Here is a 20,655-nt window from a genome sequence, read left to right on the forward strand (position 1 = left end):
GAATAGGCTTTATTATTTTATGGGGGCCAAGTAGTGGACAACTCCTTTAAAGAACTGCAATGTACCAGAAAAAATTGGATGCTATACGGATGACCTGTGTGGGATCCAATTTCTGAGCTTCCATAGACTTGAATAGTTGAGTCTTATATGAAATATGAAACACTACTGCTGCCAGGAATATTCGAACAGTGAAGAAAAAAAAGTAATCTGAAAAGCCCTATGGAAATCCATTAGTCTGACCGTTATCTGTTTTTTTTTTTCATGGCTAGGACTTAAACAGAAAATATGATTGTGTGAATGTAACCAGACTAATACTTTGCTTCCTGAGATCTGCAGCTTCATCTTCAGCGCTGAGCCCACCAATAAGAATAGTTTCTGGAATTGGCACATCATTAATGATCTGAGAGAAGGGGGCTGACTGCTCATTTCAATAGCTGATCCAGCTCGCTTCCCTGTCTTTGTATTGGCCATCGCAGAGAAGACGACTGGCTTATGTGTTGAAAGGAGAATACCTCATCGCCTTCACAATCAGCATCGATGATGTTCCAAAACAGAAAATGCCAGAAAAATCTGGGCTATAAATGGAGCTGCAGGACACAGGACCGATGCGGATATCTTCAATCCAGACACCTGAAAAAATAAATCTATATACAGTATTTATTTGAACTCTTTACATAATCACAATAAAACTCTGTAAGTATTGAAGTAGAATGCCCCCTATTTAAGGCTCTGTTCACGTCAAGTAAGGTCGCATTCATACAGGCATAAGCATTTCGGATGTTGGCTAACACTTATGGTATGTGCATGTACACTAGACGCCTATATGGTCAGTTTTAAGAGCAAGTCCAAGTTCAGATGCCCATATTTCATGGTCCATATTCAGAATGCAATACACAGACTGAATGCAGGTCCCCTGACCCAAACTTAAAGCCTCATACATGTCTTTAAGGCAGTGAATCAGGAGACCAGCATTCAGGCCGCGTATTGCAGTCCACATACAGTGAAATATGGCCGTCTGGACTGGGACTGAGAAACAGTTGTGTTCAAAAGTTTACATACACTACCATGTAAAAGTTTAGGGTCACTTAGAAAATTAATTATTTTTGAAAGAAAAGCACGTTTTTTTTCCAATGAAGCTAATATTAAATGATTCAGAAACACACTCTATACATTGTTAATTTGGTAAATGAATATTCTAGCTGTAAACGTCGGGTTTGTAATGCAATATGTTCATAGGTGTATAGAGGCCCATTTCCAACAACCATCACTCCAGTGTTCTTATGGTACTTTCTGTTTGCTAACTGTGTAAGAAGGCTAATGGATGGTTAGAGTACCCTTGAAAACCCTTGTGCAAGTATGTTAGCACAGCTGAAAACAGTTTGGCTGATTAGAGAAGCTATAAACCTGACCTTCCTTTGAGCTAGTTGAGAATCTGGAGCATTACATTTGTTGGTTCCATTAAACTCTCAAAATGGCCAGAAAAAAAGAACTTTCATGTGAAGCTCAAGAGTCTATTCTTGTTTTTAGAAATGAAGGCTACTTCATGCGAGAAGTTGCCAAGAAACTGAAGATTTCCTACAACGGTGTTTACTACTCCCTTCAGAGGAGAGCACAAACAGGCTCTAGCCAGAGTAGAAAGAGAAGTGGGAGGCCCCGCTGCACAACTGAACAACAAGACAAGTACATTAGAGTCTGTAGCTTGAGAAATCGACGCCTCACAGGTTCTCAACTGGCAGCTTTATTAAATAGTACACACAAAATGCCAATGTCAACGTCTACAGTGAAGAGGCGACTCCAGGATACTGGCCTTCAGGGCAGAGTGGCAAAGAAAAAGCCCTATCTGAGACTGGCTAATAAATGAAAAAGATTAATATGGGCAAAAGAACACATACATTGGACAGAGGAAGATTGTTCAAAAGTGTTATGGACAGATGAATCCAAGTTTGAGGTGTTTGGATCACACAGAAGAACATTTGTGAGACGCAGAACAACTGAAAAGATGCTGGAAGAGTGCCTGACGCCATCTGTCAAGCATGGGGGAGGTATTGTGATGGTCTGGGGTTTCTTTGATGCTGGTAAAGTGGGAGATTTGTACAAGGTAAAAGGGATTTTGAATAAGGAAGGCCATCACTTCATTTTGCAACACCATGCCATACCCTGTGGACAGCGCTTGATTGGAGCCAATTTCATCCTACAACAGGACAATGACCCAAAGCAAACCTCCAAATTATGCAAGAACTATTTAGGGAAGAAGCAGGCAGCTGGTGTTCTATCTGTACTGGAGTGGCCAGCGCAGTCACCAGATCTCAACCCCATTGAGCTGTTGTGGGAGCAGCTTGACCGTATGGTACGCAAAACGTGCCTATCAAGCCAAACCAACTTGTGGGAGGGTCTTCTGGAAGCTTGGGGTGAAATTTATCCAGATTACCTCAGCCAATTAACTGCTAGAATGCCAAAGGTCTGCATTGCTGCAATTGCTGCAAAGGGAGCATTCATGGCGAAAGCAAAGTTTGAAGGAGAAAATTATTATTTCAAATAAAAATCTTTTTTTCAAACCTTGTCAACGTCTGGACTAGATTTTAAATTCATTTGGCAACTCATTTGATTAATAAAAGTATGAGTTTTGAGGGAAAACACAAAATTGTCTGGGTAACCCCAAAATTTGGAACGGTAGTGTACCCTGGAAGAATTTTTGCTTACTTGGCCTTTTTTCAGAGAATATGAATGATAACACCAAAACTTTTCCTCCACTTATGATTAGTATTTGGGTGAAGCCATTTATTGTCAAACTACTGTGTTTTCTCTTTGTAAATCATAATGACATCCCAAAACATCCAAATGACCCTGATCAAAAGTTCACATACCCTGTTGATTTTGGCCTGATAACATGTACAGAAGTTGACACAAATGGGTTTGAATGGCTACTAAAGATAAAATCCTCACCTGTGACCTGTGACAAATGCCAGGAAAATTGTCCGGGATGCAAAGAAAAACCCGCAAATAACATCAGCAGAAATACTGGACTCTGAAAACTAGCGGTGTGGCTGTTTCAAGAAGCACAATAAGGAGGCACTTGAAAAAAAAAATGGGCTGCATGGTCGAGTCGCCAGAAGAAAGCAAAATGACCCTGATCAAAAGTTTACATACCCCATTTCTTAATACCGTGTATTGCCCCTTCTAACATCAATGACAGCTTGAAGTCTTTTGTGGTAGTTGTGGATGAGGTTCTTTATTTTCTCAGATGGTAAAGCTGCCCACTCTTCTTGGCAAAAATCCTCCAGATCCTGTAAATTCCTGGGCTGTCTAGCATGAACTGCGCGCTTGATATCTCCCTAGAGTGGCTCAATGATATTGATGTCAGGAGACTGAGATGGCCACTCCAGAACCTTCACTTTGTTCTGCTGTAGCCAATGACAGGTCGACTTGGCCTTGTGTTTTGGATCGTTGTCATGTTGGAACATCCAAGTACGTCCCATGCGCAGCTTCTGGGCTGATGATTGCAAATTTGCCTCCAGTATTTGCTGATAATGTGCTGCATTCATCTTTCCTTCAACTTTGACCAAGTTTCCTGTGCCTTTGTATCTCACACATCCCCAAAACATCAACGATCCACCTCTGTGCTTCACAGTAGGAATGGTGTTCTTTTCATCATAAGCTTTGTTGACCTCTCTCCAAATGTAACGTTTATGGTTGTGGCCAAAAAGTTCAATTTTGGTCTCATCACTCCAAATTACCTTGATCCAGTAGTTTTGAGGCTTGTCTCTGTGCTGTTTTGCATATTGTAGGCGAGATACTTCGTGGCGCTTGTGCAGGAATGGCTTTCTTCTGGCGAGTCGACCATGCAGCCCATTTAAGTGCCTCTTTATTATGCATTTTGAAACAGTGACACCGCTAGTTTTCAGAGAGTCCAGTATTTCAGCTGATGTTATTTGTGGGTTTTTCATTGCATGCTGAACAATTTTCCTAGCATTTGTCACAGGTGAGGATGTTAGCTTTAGGAGCCATTCTGTCATGTCCGCCATGTTTGTCATGTCTGCCATGTCTGTTTTGTCTCAAGAACTCCTGGAGCGATGTGCATATCTTGTCTGCTGTCCTGCATGTTCACTACAGCAGTGTGCACACTCACCTCATGTCTGAGCTGCAGGATGCCTGCGTTTCTGCTCTGCCTTCTATAATCATCTCGTCATGTCTGAAACGCTGATCATGTGACCTTTCCTAGGATCCTGCACTGTCTGGTTCGGCGATCATCTCGTCATGTCTGGAACTCTGATCATGTGACCTATCTAGGTTTCAGCACTGATTCTGCAGTTGTCTCGTCATGTCTGGAACTCTGATCATGTGACTATGCTCTGTTATCCTGTGGATCTGAACCCGGAAGTGCTCCCATGGTCCTGACCTGGAAGAGGAGGTGCTATGCCCTATATCTGGCCGCCCCTTCCTATGCTCAGGGCCTGAGTATTGTGTTGTGTCTCTGCATGGCTGCTTGGTCTGTGGGGCGCTCCCTCTATTCTGGGCCCTTGCACTCTGCTCTGTCGTGCTTCTCTGCACACGCTCCGTGCTCGTACTCCATCTCTTGTCCCGTGCCTTGTCTTATGTTTGTCTGTTGTGCCATGTTCGTCCTTGTCCTGCTTGGACTTGTAGTCCTTCTGTTATTCTCTGCCTTGCCTGTTTTCGCTATGCCTTGTTCCGTACCTTGCCTTGCTCTGCCTTGTTCCTCCCTATGGTCTCAGTCTTTGCTTGCTCTGCCTCGCTCTCTCTGCTATGGTGCTCTGTAGTGCTCCCTGGCACACGCACCATTCCTCCTCTCTTTCAGTTTGTGTTCTTTTCCATGTCTAGTCCCAAGGTCCTTCCTTGGCCCGGCTCTGGGCTTCGGCCTACGCTCCGCTGCTAGACTCTTTCCTATTGTGCTGTCTTGCATGTTTCTAGGCTAGTCCCAAGGTTCTCCCTTGGCCCGGCTCTGGGCTTCTGCCTACGCTCCGCTGCTAGCTCTGTTCTTGCTCCGTGTTTCTGCCTATGCTTCCGTTCCTGGTTCCGTACTCTGCCTAAGCTCTGCCTGGTTTCTTTCTAACCCGATCAGCTAGCCAGTGCCCCAGCCGTGCCCTCTGTGTTCCCTTGCACTTCACGCTGTTTCCGCACTGTACTCTGCGTGCTCTCTAAAGCACGCACAGGCCCTCGCCTGCCCATGGCATACCTCCCTGTGCTTCTGTAAAAGTACACGCAGGCTTTGCCATGTCCCCTGTCGTGCCCTCTTGCACGCACAGGCCCTACCCCTGTCCTGAAACCTGACCCTGGCGTGCCTCTCTGCACGCGCAGGACTCTGCCTCGCCTGTCCCTGGCGTGCCTCTCTGCACGCGCAGGACTCTGCCTCGCCTGTCCCTGGCGTGCCACTCTGCACGTGCAGGACTCTGCCTCGCCTGATCCTGGCGTGCCACTCTGCACGTGCAGGACTCTGCCTCGCCTGATCCTGGCGTGCCTCTCTGCACGCGCAGGACTCTGCCTCGCCTGATCCTGGCGTGCCTCTCTGCATGTGCAGGACTCTGCCTTGTGACCTTGTGCCTTGGCGTGTCTCTACACGCACCCTGTCTTGTACCTTGTGCCTTGGCGTGTCTCTAGACGCACTCTGTCTTGTACCTCGTGCCTTGGCGTGTCTCTACACACGCACCCTGTCTTGTTTTGTGAACCCTGGCATGTCCCCTACACACGCACCTAGTCTTGAACCCTGGCGTGTCCCCTACACACGCACCTTGTCTCGCACCTAGCCTTGAACCCTGGCGTGTCCCCTACACACGCACCTAGCCTTGGACCATGGCGTGTTCCCTAACACGCACCCTGCTTGGATATCTGTCGTGCCTCCTTGCCTGAAACCTGGTTTGCCTGCCGGATAACCGGAACCTGCCGATCGCTGCCAGAGATCATGAGCTGGATGACTGCGGCCTGAAGTCCGGAGCTGATGTCCGCAGCCTGATGCCTTGATGATGTCGATCGTTGCCAGCAGTCCGGAGTCCGATGCCATCTTGCCGTTACCTGTATCTAGGCGTGCCACCTGGCACGTACCATGCTATGGACCTTGGCGTGCCCACGCACACACCTTTCCGTGTTTGCTTTCTCACGTTTTTGCACTGTATGTGATCCTGAGTTATCCTAATGAAGATACCTTGCACCTACGTCTTGTCTTGCTTCTTGCTCGTCCTGTTGCCAGACACTCAATAGTGTCCCCTGAGCCGGCCGTCTGGTCCCAGCAGTCGTGGTGGCTCACCCCCTTGGTCTTGCCCCTGACGCTCCCTGTATAGGGGGTGGTTTCTCACAAGGTAAGCTCGCCCTAGGTGGGTGGGTGCCACGACCCAGAGGGTCCACTCAAAAGATGGGCTCAGCAGGAGCTGAGTCCGTCACAGAATACTCAGGCCATAGACTCCGCTGGTACCTCGGCTACCCGTCTGATGACCCGTCTGTTGTAGAATCTGATCTGCTCTGTCTCCTGGACTCTCCCAAAAATGGCGGTACCCCGGCCACTCTTCTGATGTAAATCAGACCCGGCCCTTGACCTCTGAACTCGTTTGGAAATTATGGCAGCCAGAGTAAGAAGACTTGCTTGTCTACCCGCAGTCCTCCCCACTGGATCTTCGTGTCTCGTCAGCGGCTCCTGTTGTGAGTTCATTTTCCCCTTCACTACTGAGGCCCGAGGAACTCCCTCTTCTGGTGAAGAAAGGTAGTGAGCCTGATTGTCAAACACCTGGGGCTGATGATGATGACTGGCTGAGTGGAGTTAATGACTGGATATAAGGCTGCCGACGCCCTTCTGGCCTGCGGGTGATTTCTCTGTGAACTTCTAGGAAACCAGTCTGATTCCTGCTCATCTAAAGCTAAGATTTCTGCTTTGCCTTTTTGCATTAGTGTTTTGTTTTCCTTGCTTTTCTGGATTCTGCCATTCCCTGCTGGGGTGAGCTGAATCTCCTTTTGCCTGTTGCTCTGTCTTCAGAATATTCCTGAGTACTGACATAGCCTTTTTTGAAGCCTAGCGTCTTCAGGGCCTTTTTTACTGTCAGTTTGTCGGCTCTTATTTTCATAGGGTTTTTCACGGATTGCAGACAGCAGCCTTCCTGTCCTTTCCTATCTAAGCTAGCTTGGGCCCCATCTTTGCTCAGTCTATCTTTCTGTCTGTGTTTTGTTCTTTCTTCTTGCTTCACCGTCATTATATGTGGGGGGCTGCCTTTTGCTTTGTGGTCTGCTCTGGGGCAGTTTAGATTTCCCTTTCTGTCTTTAGGCTATGTAGTCCTCCGGCTGTGATCGAGGGGCCTAGGGCATCGTAGGAGCCCCCCACGGCTACTGCTAGTTGTGTTGATAGGTTCAGGGGTCTGCAATCCGATAGCTGCCAACTTCTCTGGTTTTCTGGACTTAGCTAGCATTTCTATTTTTGCCTCCTACGGAGACTCAATCATAACAGGCTCCTGTGTCTTGACCGGTGCAGGTGTCCGTTTCAGATGTCGGATCAACATTGTTGGAGTGGTTTGTACTTAACTCTGGTTTCTGCTTTTCTTCTTTCCAGCCCCGGTAAGAGGGGGCTTAAGGAGGGGGGTACTGCCATGTCCGCCATGTTTGTCATGTCTGCCATGTCTGTTTTGTCTCAAGAACTCCTGGAGCGATGTGCATATCTTGTCTGCTGTCTTGCATGTTCACTAGAGCAGTGTGCACACTCACCTCATGTCTGAGCTGCAGGATGCCTGCGTTTCTGCTCTGCCTTCTGTGATCTTCTCGTCATGTCTAGGATTCCTGACCATGTGTTCCTGCCTGGATCCTGCACTGTCTGGTTCTGCAATCATCTCGTCATGTCTGAAACGCTGATCATGTGACCTTTCCTAGGATCCTGCACTGTCTGGTTCGGCGATCATCTCGTCATGTCTTGAACTCTGATCATGTGACCTATCTAGGTTTCAGCACTGATTCTGCAGTTGTCTCGTCATGTCTGGAACTCTGATCATGTGACTATGCTCTGTTATCCTGTGGATCTGAACCCGGAAGTGCTCCCATGGTCCTGACCTGGAAGAGGAGGTGCTATGCCCTATATCTGGCCGCCCCTTCCTATGCTCAGGGCCTGAGTATTGTGTTGTGTCTCTGCATGGCTGCTTGGTCTGTGGGGCGCTCCCTCTATTCTGTGCCCTTGCACTCTGCTCTGTCGTGCTTCTCTGCACACGCTCCGTGCTCGTACTCCATCTCTTGTCCCGTGCCTTGTCTTATGTTTGTCTGTTGTGCCATGTTCGTCCTTGTCCTGCTTGGACTTGTAGTCCTTCTGTTATTCTCTGCCTTGCCTGTTTTCGCTATGCCTTGTTCCTCCCTATGGTCTCAGTCTTTGCTTGCTCTGCCTCGCTCTCTCTGCTATGGTGCTCTGTAGTGTTCCCTGGCACACGCACCATTCCTCCTCTCTTTCAGTTTGTGTTCTTTTCCATGTCTAGTCCCAAGGTCCTTCCTTGGCCCGGCTCTGGGCTTCGGCCTACGCTCCGCTGCTAGACTCTTTCCTATTGTGCTGTCTTGCATGTTTCTAGGCTAGTCCCAAGGTTCCACTCAAAAGATGGGCTCAGCAGGAGCTGAGTCCGTCACACATTCAAACCCATTTGTGTCAACCTCTGTGCGTGTTATCAGGCCAAAATCACCAGGGTATGTAAACTTTAGATCAGAGTCACTTGGATGTTTTGGATTCTCATGACTTAAAAAGAGAAAACACAGTAGTTTTGACAATAAATGGCTTCACCCAACCACTAACCAAGAGTGGAGTGTTACCATTCATATTCTCTGAAAAAAGGCAAAGAAAGCAACAATTCTGTTGGGGTATGTAAACTTTTGAGCATAATTGTATAGCCATAGGCTACCAGTGTACACACACATACCACAAATGTTGACCTACATTTGAATTGCAACGATTATGCCTGTTGGTGGGTAGAGGACACATCGAAAGACATGGACTGGTACCCTGTACAGAATAAAGCAGCAATCACATGTCAGTCCTGGATCATGCTGGGATAACAATCCCCTCATAGGTGTGGATGACCGCCGACAGAAGGGACTGTCAGTGGCTGGTGACCGCCGACAGAAGGGACTGTCAGTGGCTGGTGACCGCCGACAGAAGGGACTGTCAGTGGCTGGTGACCGCCGACAGAAGGGACTGTCAGTGGCTGGTGACCGCCGACAGAAGGGACTGTCAGTGGCTGGTGACCGCCGACAGAAGGGATTGTCAGCGGCTGACCATGGCCTTACCCTACACATGCAGACTGTGTGATTCCTGCCTGCATGGTGTATGACCAGCAGCAATGATCCCCCGGGGCCGGATGGACCCCCCCATACTGGTCACTGATTGCTGTGCAGCTTACCTGCACTCTCCGGGGGACGGAGATTGGCGAGGGCGACGATCTGGTGGCCGGCGGTAACACACTGCATCATGTTGTAGCAGCTGTCCTTCCCTCCACTGAAATACAAGAGGAGCCACAATTAGGGATGAGCGAGTAGTGAAATACTCGGACTTGCTGTACTTGTTACGAGTAGCTCCTAATACTCGGGTACTTGTAACGAGTCCAATGTAAGTCTATAGGAAATGCGAGTAATGGGATGTGTGGGACTGGGCTGGGCTGTGCGGGACTGTGCTGAGCTGTGCGGGACTGTGCTGAGCTGTGCGGGGACCGTGCCAGGCTGTGCGGGACGGTGCCGGGCTGTGCATGGACTGTGTGGGGACCGAGCTGGGCTGTGCGGGACTGTGCCAGGCTGTGCGGGGACTGTGCCAGGCTGTGCGGGGACCGAGCTGGGCTGTGCTGTGCGGGGACTGTGTCAGGTTGTGCGGGACTGTGCGGAGACCGAGCTGGGCTGTGCGGGGACTGTGCCAGGCTGTGCGGGGACCGAGCTGGGCTGTGCTGGGACTGTGCTGAGCTGTGCTGGGTTGTGTGGGACTGTGCGGAGACCGAGCTGGGCTGTGCAGGGACTGTGCCAGGCTGTGCGGGGACCGAGCTGGGCTGTGCGGGGACTGTGCCGGGCTGTGCGGGGACCGTTCCAGGCTGTGCGGGGACTGAGCTGAGCGGGGACTGTGCCAGGCTGTGCGGGGACTGGGCTGTGCGGGGACTGTGCTGTGCGGGGACTGTGCCAGGCTATGCTCGGTTGTGCGGGACTGTGCGGAGACCGAGCCGGGCTGTGCGGGGACCGAGCTGGGCTGTGCGGGGACCGTGACGGGCTGTGCGGGGACTGTGCCGGGACCGAGCTGGGCTGTGCGGGGACCGAGCCGGGCTGTGCGGGGACTGTGCCGGGCTGTGCGGGGACTGTGCCGGGCTGTGCGGGGACTGTGCCGGGCTGTGCGGGGACTGTGCCGGGCTGTGCGGGGACTGTGCCGGGCTGTGCGGGGACTGTGCCGGGCTGTGCGGGGACCGTGCCGGACTGTGCGGGGACCGAGTCGGGCTGTGCGGGGACTGTGCCGGGCTGTGCCGGACTGTGTGGGGACCGAGCTGGGCTGTGCGGGGACCGAGCTGGGCTGTGCCGAATATTGCGAGGCGAGTAGTGAAATACACGCCAGCATTCGAGTACCGAATCCTAACAAGTATACTCGCTCATCCCTAGCTACAATGACTGGGTCCACTGACACGTGACCATACATATGTGACACAGACAACCTGTGGTACTACAGATCCCAGAAGTACACAGAAAAAAAAGCCACTGACGTCAGGTATGATAGTAATGGGGAACTACATGTCCCAGAGCAGCTGACACAGGTCCTTATGGGGATCTCAGGGATGCAGACATAGGGGAAGTGCAGTACTCCTACTGCCACAGGCAGGGGCACATGGACGGGCACTTCAGCTGCGTGTCACTATAAGTTTGCGGGTCACGATGGGAATTGTAGTTCTTTAGGTGACAAGCTGCACAGAATGACTGGCGTAGGTATATATAGAATAAATCACCTGATCAGCGCCACCACCCTCATATCGGAAACCGGCAGCTGCGGCTACAAAATCGCAGATGTCTGAACATGTGGACTCCGCAGCTACAGAGAAGTGTTATCCTCAGTAACAGGACCTTCGTGACGTCACGAGCACATGATCGTACCACGTGATCGCTGTTCGGACGGTGAGCGGGAGGTTCAAATGTAGAGAGAGAGTTTTACCGCCATTATAATGAGACAGGGCGCGCTAATGTGTCATCTATATACGTGTCTGTATGTAATCTGTAGGTGCCCAGTACACCGGTATATACATTATACAGGGGATAATTCTATGTAATGTATATAAGCAGGGCCTTATTTATACAGCTCAAAAATTAAGAGACCACTGCACAGTTGTATAAAAATCAGCTTCTGTACATTTCTCACAGCCATTCCATTATTATTTATTTATATAGCCCCATTAATTCCATGGTGCTGTACATGAGAAGGTGGGTTACATGCAAAGTTATAGATATCGTCAACAGTAAACAACTTTACAATGACGGACTGGTACAGAGGGGAGAGGACCCTGTCCTTGCGGACTTACATTCTATGGGCTAGTGGGGAAGAGACAGAAGGTCGGGGGTGCAGCAGCTCTGGTGGTGATGAGGCGGTAGCAGCTCAGGCGGTGGTGTGGCGGCAGAATGGTCATTGCAGGCTGTAAGCTTTCCTGAAAAGATGGGTTTTCAGGTTCCGTTTGAAGGATCCGAGGGTGGTGGATAATCGGACGTGTTGTGGCATGGCATTCCAGAGGATAGGGGATATTCGGGAGAAATCTTGGAGGCGGTTGTGTGAGGAACGAATACGTGTGGAGGAGAGTAGGAGGTCTTGGGAAGATCAAAGATTACGTGAGGGAAGATATTGGGAGATTAGTTCAGAGATATAGGGAGAGGAAAGGTTGTGGATGGCTTTGTAAGTCAGTGTTAGTAGTTTGAACTGGATTCGTTGGGGAATTGGGAGCCAGTGGAAGGATTTGCAGAGGGGAGAGACAGGGGAGTAGCGAGGAGAGAGGTGGATTAGTCGGGCAGCAGAGTTGAGGACAGACGGGAGTGGTGCACGAGAGTTAACGGGGGCCACAGAGGAGAGTGTTGCAGTAGTCAAGGCGGGAGATGAAGAGGGCATGAATAAGAGTTTTAGTAGATTGAGGGCTGAGGAAGGGACGGATTCTGGAAATATTTTTGAGTTGGAGGCGACAGGAGGTGGCAAGAGTTTGGGCGTGTGGTTTGAAGGACAGGGCAGAGTCGAGAGTTACTCCGAGGCAGCGGATTTCATCTGCGGGAGAAAACGTGATGCCGTTTACCATAATAGGTAGAACGGGTAGGGAAGATACGTGAGATGGAGGAAAGATAATGAGTTCAGTTTTGTCTACATTGAGTTTTAGAAAGCTAGAGGTGAAAAAGGAGGAAATTCCAGTGTCAGTTGAATTCCAACCAGAGTACACCTCATTCTACTTAATGTGCTTCTGATTAGGTGATCACCTGAACCAAATCTTATTTAACGAAGATAAGTATAAAAAACCCTGCTATGGTATTCACAAACCTCTTGCAATTGGACAAGCTGGATGGCAAAACAAGTGCTAGTAATATTCCAAAAGTAATAGGAATGAAAAAATAACTTTTAACCATGCGAAAGGAGTTGAAAAGAAAAGTCGAGGGAGGAAAAGAAGGACTCAATTCTGACTTTAGTAGCAGAGGGATACAGCGAGCCTCATGTTGCCTCCATCCTTAAAATTTCTAAGACGGCAGTCCATTCCAACATGGTCAAGCAGCAGACTTTGGGGACAACAAAGCTACAGACTGGCAGAGGGCGAAAGCGACTCTCCACTGACCGGGATGACCGTCATCTTATTCGAGTGTCACTCAACAACCGCAGGATGACATCAAGTGACCTACAAAAGGAATGGCAAATGGCAGGGTGAAGTGCACAGCAAAAATAGTTCATAACAGGCTCCTAGAGGCAGGAAAAGGTAGAAAAAAAGCCTTTCATCAATGAGAAGCAAAGGACAGCCAGGCTGACGTTTGCCAAAGACCATAAGGATTGCGCCATAGAGGACTGGAGTAAGGTAATCTTCTCTGATGAGTCTAATTTTCAGCTTTGCCCAACACCTGGCCGTCTAATGGTTAGACGGAGACCTGGAGAGGCGTACAAGTCACAGTGTCTTGCACCCACTGTGAAATTTGGTGGAGGATCAATGATGATCTGGGGATGTTTCAGCAAGGCTGGAATTGGGAAGGTTAATCTTTGCGACCGACGTATGAATCAAGCTGCATACAAGGTTATTCTGGAAAAACAGTTGATTCCTTCTGCTCAGGTAATGTTCCCCAACTCTGAGTACAGTTTTTTTCCAGCAGGACAATGCACCGTGCCACACAGCTAGGTCAGTCAATGTGTGGATGAAGGACCACCACATCAAGTCCCTGTCATGGCTAGCCCAATCTTCAGAGCTGAACTCCATTGAAAACTTCTGGAATGTAATCAAGAGGAAGATGGATAGTCACAAGCCATCAAACAAAGAACTGCTTAAATTTTTGTACCAGGAGTGGCATAAGATCACCTAAAAGCAGTGTGAAAGACTGGTGGAAAGCATGCCAAACGCATGAAAGCTGTGATTAAAAATCATGGTAATTCCACAAAATATTGATCTCTGAACTCTTCCTGAGTTCAAACATTAGTATTGTTGTTTCTAAATGATTATTGTTGTTTCTAAATCTTCACTCCCTCTTAGACCCTTCACAGTCCGGCTTCCTCACCCTACATTCAACTGAAACTGCACTCATCAAAGTTACCAATGACCTTCTGACAGCAAAATGTAACGGTGACCACTCTCTGCTCATTCTTCTCGACCTTTCTGCAGCTTTCGACACTGTTGACCACTGTCTCCTACTCTCTAGGCTCCAGTCACTAGGCATTAAGGACACCGCTCTCTCCTGGTTCTCTTCCTATCTTTCTGACCGCTAGTTCAATGTTTTGTTCGCTGGCTCCACGTCATTTCCTCTTCCTCTCGCTGTTGGGGTACCTCAGGGCTCAGTCCTTGGCCCCCTTCTCTTCTCTCTCTACATGGCCCCAAATGGACAGACCATCAGCAGATTTAGATTTCAGTACCATCTTTATGCTGATGACACACAACTATACACGTCATCCTCTGACCTTACCCCAGTGACTGTCTGTCTGCAGTTTCCAACATCATGTCCGCTCTCTAGCTGAAACTTAACCTCTCAAAAACTGAACTTATTCTGCTCCTGCGGTCTACTAACCTCCCTAAATGTGACATTTCCCTCTCCGTGGGTGGCACCATAATAACACCCCGGCAGCAGGCATGCTTTCTGGGTGTTATGTTTGACACCAATCTTTCCTTCACATCCCATATACAATCTCTCACCCGCTCTTGCCACTTACACCTAAAGAACATCTCTAGAATCCGCCCTTTTCTCACCATGGAAACAAAAACCCTTACTGTCGCCTTGATCCACTCCCGCCTGGACTACTGTAACGCTCTATTTATTGGCCTCCCCGTTACTCGACTATCCCCTCTCCAGTCCATATTTAATGCAGCAGCCAGGGTCAGCCATCTGGCTAATCGATACTGGGACGCGTCTGCTCTTCGCCAGTCCTTAAATTGGCTGCCTATTCATTATAGGATCCAATTCAAAGTACTTGTTCTCACCCACAAAGCTCTCCACAGTGCGGCACCCCCCTACATCTCCTCCCTCATTTCTGTCTATCAGCCTAACTGACCACTGTGCTCTGCAAACGACTTTCGATTAACATCTGCACTATTCCGCACCTCCCGCACCGGACTCCAAGACTTATCCCGCACTGCGTCAATCCTCTGGAATACTCTATCCCAAGAAATTAGGACTATCCACAATTTGCAGTTTTAGGCGCTCCCTCAAAACGCATTTGTTCAGAGCGACCTATCACATTCACTAAACAAAGTCATTTTATGTGTAAATGTGCGTGTGTAGCCCATTCACTATCTCCATCTATCCCTCACTCCCTCAAGATGGCTGGACCATCATTGTAAATACATCATTGTAAATACACACCAGTACTTTTTATCTCCCCCACCTCATTGTAGATTGTAACCTCTCACGAGCAGGGTCGTCTTATTTTGCTTTAATTATTGTATTGTCAACGTTGTTACTTATGACTTGTGTTTTGAAACTGTTAAACTGTAAAGCGCTGCGGAATATGTTGGCGCTATATAAAGATTATTATTATTATTATGCACTTGTTTTCTTAGCATTATTTGTTATTTTTGTTATTTTGGCCATTTCTCATTTTCTCAAAATAAATACAAAATTTAGTGCTTGGAAATTCGGAGACATGCTGTCAGTAGTTTATAGAATAAAAGAGCAATTAACATTTTACTCAAAAATATACCTATAAAGAGAAAAATCAGACAAACTGAAAATGTTGCAGTCGTCTCTTAATTTTTGCCAGAGCTGTATACAGTATATATATAATGCTTATCTGTAGGCACACAATACACAGGTATATATATTACAGGGGGATAGTTGTAAGTAATATATAAGCAGGACCTGATATATATTGTAGTGCAGTGGAGTTGGTGTAGTGTGACAGACAGGCATTGACCACAGGAAAGTTGAAAACAAAGTGTCTTTAATGTCCAACGTACTCACATACGGAAAACAAATGGTATCCTCTGGATCGCAGCCGGGAATCAAGACAGTCCATATCTGAGACCGATTGCTGTTGCCGACTGCACCCCCGTGTGTCGCTGAGGGGTGCCAGGCCTTTTGGCTTTGCTTGGCTCCGTGTTACTTCACACAGGCTGAACCTTGCAGAGCCATCTGCTCTGCAGTTTGCAAACCAAAACTGACACACCCAACCCTTTGCTGCAGGGTTTTTAAATTAAATCTGTGGCAATGGTCCACTTGTAAGACCTTGGAAGGAGTGAACTGCCCCATTACCATCCTGTAGTTCACTCTAAGGCCGGGGTCACATTGGCGAGGAATACGGCCGAGTGAGAGGCGCTAAAAGCACGCATTAGACACGGACCAATGATTCTCTATGGGGTCCCTCGCACCAGCCGTATATTTCTCATCCGTATTCTACGCTCCGTGCCAATCGCAGCATGCAAGTCAATGCAAGTCTATGGGTGCGCAAAAAATATGGATTACACACGGACCACACATGTGACTTGCGAGAAATACGCACCAGATGTCTTTTAGCAAAGCCGGCAATTCAGTGCGCTATACAGTAAACTCACACTGACAGGTTTAATAAAGAAACGAAAGAATAGATATAGACACATAGAATACATATATATATACAGTGGGGCAAAAAAGTATTTAGTCAGTCAGCAATAGTGCAAGTTCCACCACTTAAAAAGATGAGAGGCGTCTGTAATTTACATCATAGGTAGACCTCAACTATGGGAGACAAACTGAGAAAAAAAAATCCAGAAAATCACATTGTCTGTTTTTTTTTCATTTTATTTGCATATTATGGTGGAAAATAAGTATTTGGTCAGAAACAAGCAATCAAGATTTCTGGCTCTCACAGACCTGTAACTTCTTCTTTAAGAGTCTCCTCTTTCCTCCACTCATTACCTGTAGTAATGGCACCTGTTTAAACTTGTTATCAGTATAAAAAGACACCTGTGCACACCCTCAAACAGTCTGACTCCAAACTCCACTATGGTGAAGACCAAAGAGCTGTCAAAGGACACCAGAAACAAAATTGTAGCCCTGCACCAGGCTGGGAAGACTGAATCTGCAATAGCCAACCAGCTTGGAGTGAAGAAATCAACTGTGGGAGCAATAATTAGAAAATGGAAGACATACAAGACCACTGATAATCTCCCTCGATCTGGTGCTCCACGCAAAATCCCACCCCGTGGGGTCAGAATGATCACAAGAACGGTGAGCAAAAATCCCAGAACCACGCGGGGGGACCTAGTGAATGAACTGCAGAGAGCTGGGACCAATGTAACAAGGCCTACCATAAGTAACACACTACGCCACCATGGACTCAGATCCTGCAGTGCCAGACGTGTCCCACTGCTTAAGCCTGTACATGTCCGGGCCCGTCTGAAGTTTGCTAGAGAGCATTTGGATGATCCAGAGGAGTTTTGGGAGAATGTCCTATGGTCTGATGAAACCAAACTGGAACTGTTTGGTAGAAACACAACTTGTCGTGTTTGGAGGAAAAAGAATACTGAGTTGCATCCATCAAACACCATACCTACTGTAAAGCATGGTGGTGGAAACATCATGCTTTGGGGCTGTTTCTCTGCAAAGGGGCCAGGACGACTGATCCGGGTACATGAAAGAATGAATGGGGCCATGTATCGTGAGATTTTGAGTGCAAACCTCCTTCCATCAGCAAGGGCATTGAAGATGAAACGTGGCTGGGTCTTTCAACATGACAATGATCCAAAGCACACCGCCAGGGCAATGAAGGAGTGGCTTCGTAAGAAGCATTTCAAGGTCCTGGAGTGGCCTAGCCAGTCTCCAGATCTCAACCCTATAGAAAACCTTTGGAGGGAGTTGAAAGTCCGTGTTGCCAAGCGAAAAGCCAAAAACATCACTGCTCTAGAGGAGATCTGCATGGAGGAATGGGCCAACATACCAACAACAGTGTGTGGCAACCTTGTGAAGACTTACAGAAAACGTTTGACCTCTGTCATTGCCAACAAAGGATATATCACAAAGTATTGAGATGAAATTTTGTTTCTGGCCAAATACTTATTTTCCACCATAATATGCAAATAAAATGAAAAAAAAACAGACAATGTGATTTTCTGGATTTTTTTTTCTCAGTTTGTCTCCCATAGTTGAGGTCTACCTATGATGTAAATTACAGACGCCTCTCATCTTTTTAAGTGGTGGAACTTGCACTATTGCTGACTGACTAAATACTTTTTTGCCCCACTGTATATATACACTCACTGGCCACTTTATTAGGTACACCTGTCCAACTGTGTGTTAAGACTTAATTTCTAATCAGCCAATCACATGGCGGCAACTCAGTGCATTTAGGCATGTAGACATGGTCAAGACAATCTCCTGCAGTTCAAACCGAGCATCAGTATGGGGAAGAAAGGTGATTTGAGTGCCTTTGAACGTGGCATGATTGTTGGTGCCAGAAGGGCTGGTCTGAGAATTTCAGAAACTGCTGATCTACTGGGATTTTCACGCACAACCATCTCTAGGGTTTACAGAGAATGGTCCGAAAAAGAAAAAAAATCCAGTGAGCGGCAGTTCTGTGGCCGGAAATGCCATGTTGATGCCAGAGGTCAGAGGAGAATGGGCAGACTGGTTCAAGCTGATAGAAAGGCAACAGTGACTCAAATTGCCACCCGTTACAACCAAGGTAGGCAGAAGAGCATCTCTGAACGCACAGTGCGTCGAACTTTGAGGCAGATGGGCTACAGCAGCAGAAGACCACACTGGGTACCACTCCTCTCAGCTAAGAACAGGAAACTGAGGCTACAATTTGCACAAGCTCATCGAAATTGGACAGTAGAAGATTGGAAAAACGTTGCCTGGTCTGATGAGTCTCGATTTCTGCTGCGACATTCGGATGGTAGGGTCAGAATTTGGCGTAAACAACATGAAAGCATGGATCCATCCTGCCTTGTATCAACGGTTCAGGCTGGTGGTGGTGGTGTCATGGTGTGGGGAATTTTTTCTGGGCACTCTTTGGGCCCCTTGGTACCAATTGAGCATCGTTGCAACGCCACAGCCTACCTGAGTATTGTTGCTGACCATGTCCATCCCTTTATGACCACAATGTACCCAACATCTGATGGCTACTTTCAGCAGGATAATGCGCCATGTCATAAAGCTCGAATCATCTCAGATTGGTTTCTTGAACATGACAATGAGTTTACTGTACTCAAATGGCCTCCTCAGTCACCAGATCTCAATCCAATAGAGCATCTTTGGGATGTGGTGGAACGGGAGATTCGCATCAGGGATGTGCAGCCGACAAATCTGCGCCAACTGTGTGATGCCATCATGTCAATATGGTCCAAAATCTCTGAGGAATGCTTCCAGCACCTTGTTGAATCTCTGCCACGAAGAATTGAGGCAGTTCTGAAGGCAAAAGGGGGTCCAACCCCTTACTAGCATGGTGTACCTAATAAAGTGGCCAGTGAGTGTATATGCATTCTATGTGTCTATATCTATTCTTTCGTTTCTGTTATAAACCCTGTCATAGGGCTCCATTATATGTCCATTTTGCAAGCCTGCGAGAAAATCTCGCCATACGGATGCCATACGGATTACATACGGATGCTCACATGCGCAAAATACACGACCACACCTTGATTATGGATGACCAACTGAGCACTGTTTAGGGGCCATTCTTCCGTATTACGCATGTAAAATACTGACCGTATTTTGCGTCGGTTAGTGTGACCCCGGCCTAAAAATAAAAGCCCATGCCGGGTTTTCAGAAATCTTCCTTGTGCAAATAGCTTGTCCAAGACCACACTCACTATTATTTTGCATTGCAACCACAGCTATATCTGTTACTGGAGTGGACTTCAGTGTCCTTAATACGCTTCTATACGCATCCTGGGGGACACATAGCGACCCTCGTCTATAACACCTGTCATTGCCTCACATACCCCCCCATTCAAACTTTTGGGTTGAACATTTGTCACCATACAGGGGGCCCATGACAGGGCATCCACATTTCCCTGCGACTTCTCTGCGCAATGTTCCACGGTGAAATTGAAATTTTGCAAGGACAGGAACCATCTGGTGACCCGAGCATTTCTCTTGGCACGTTTCATCCAGACCAAGGGTGAATGATCTGTCACCAAGCGAAACAGTCGATCGATCAAATAATAGCGTAGGGACTCCAGGGCTCACTTTTTGGCCATGCACTCCTTCTCCACTACGCTATAATTTTCTCGGCCGGGGTGAATTTCCAACTTAGGTAGGTGACTGGATGTTCTTCTCCGTTCAACCTCCTGCGACAGGACCGCTCCTAGGCCAACGTTAAATGCATCCATCTGCACAATGAAGTCTCTCTTGAAGTTAGGGCTGATGAGGACGGGCTGTCCACACAGCGCCACCTTCATAGACTGATATGCTTCCTCTGCTTGAGGGTTCCACCTCATCATGACCGACTTTTTTTTCCCTCTAGGAGATCTGCTAGGGGTATTGTTCTCCCCGAACAATTAGATATAAACCTTCGGTAATACCCGATCATGCCAAGAAAAGCTCTCACCTGTCTGGTGGTAAAGGCTCGGGGCCATTTTTCTGTGACCTCGCTTTTATTTATTTGGGGTTCGATAACCCCATGGCCAATCACGTACCCTAAGTACCGGGCTTCCTCAAGCCCTATCGCACATTTTTTGGGATTCGCTGTTAAGCCCGTGGCTTTGAGCGAATCTACTACCGCTTGTACCTGGGACAAGTGGATATGCCAGTAAATACTAAAGATGATGATGTTATCCAAATACACTGATGCATATGTCCAATAGGGCTCTAGCACTATGTCCATCAGCCTCTGTAATGTGGCTGGTGCCCCATGTAGTTCAAAGGGCAAGACAACATAGTGGAACAGACCCTCCGGTGTTATGAAGGCGGTCTTTTCCCTTCACCCATGACAGCACACCTGAGAGAGGGATCCAGCCAGGGCAGGAACCCTACTGAAATAAAAGGGCGGTACCTCTCCCCCGCTTCAGTTGGGTTTCCTGTCCTGACAGGAACCCTCGTGCTTAA

General features: G+C 47.9%; 1 protein-coding gene across 1 annotated transcript in view; it reads right to left on the reverse strand.

The window, feature by feature from the left end:
• The window catches only part of DPH6 (diphthamine biosynthesis 6), a 121,522-nt gene extending 110,413 nt beyond the window's left edge, over positions 1-11,109 (reverse strand). Inside the window, exons 1-2 of the mRNA XM_073577869.1 lie at positions 10,929-11,109; positions 9,360-9,454 (exon numbers count right to left, since the gene is read on the reverse strand). Of these exons, the coding sequence (XP_073433970.1) occupies positions 9,360-9,454; positions 10,929-10,951 (118 nt within the window). The 5' untranslated portion in view covers positions 10,952-11,109. The remainder of the gene's footprint in view (positions 1-9,359; positions 9,455-10,928) is intronic.
• Between the last annotated feature and the right edge of the window lie 9,546 nt (positions 11,110-20,655).

The sequence above is a fragment of the Dendrobates tinctorius genome, unplaced genomic scaffold, assembly GCF_039654945.1.
Source record: "Dendrobates tinctorius isolate UK_male_01 unplaced genomic scaffold, ASM3965494v1 ptg000057l, whole genome shotgun sequence".
NCBI lineage: Eukaryota > Metazoa > Chordata > Amphibia > Anura > Dendrobatidae > Dendrobates > Dendrobates tinctorius.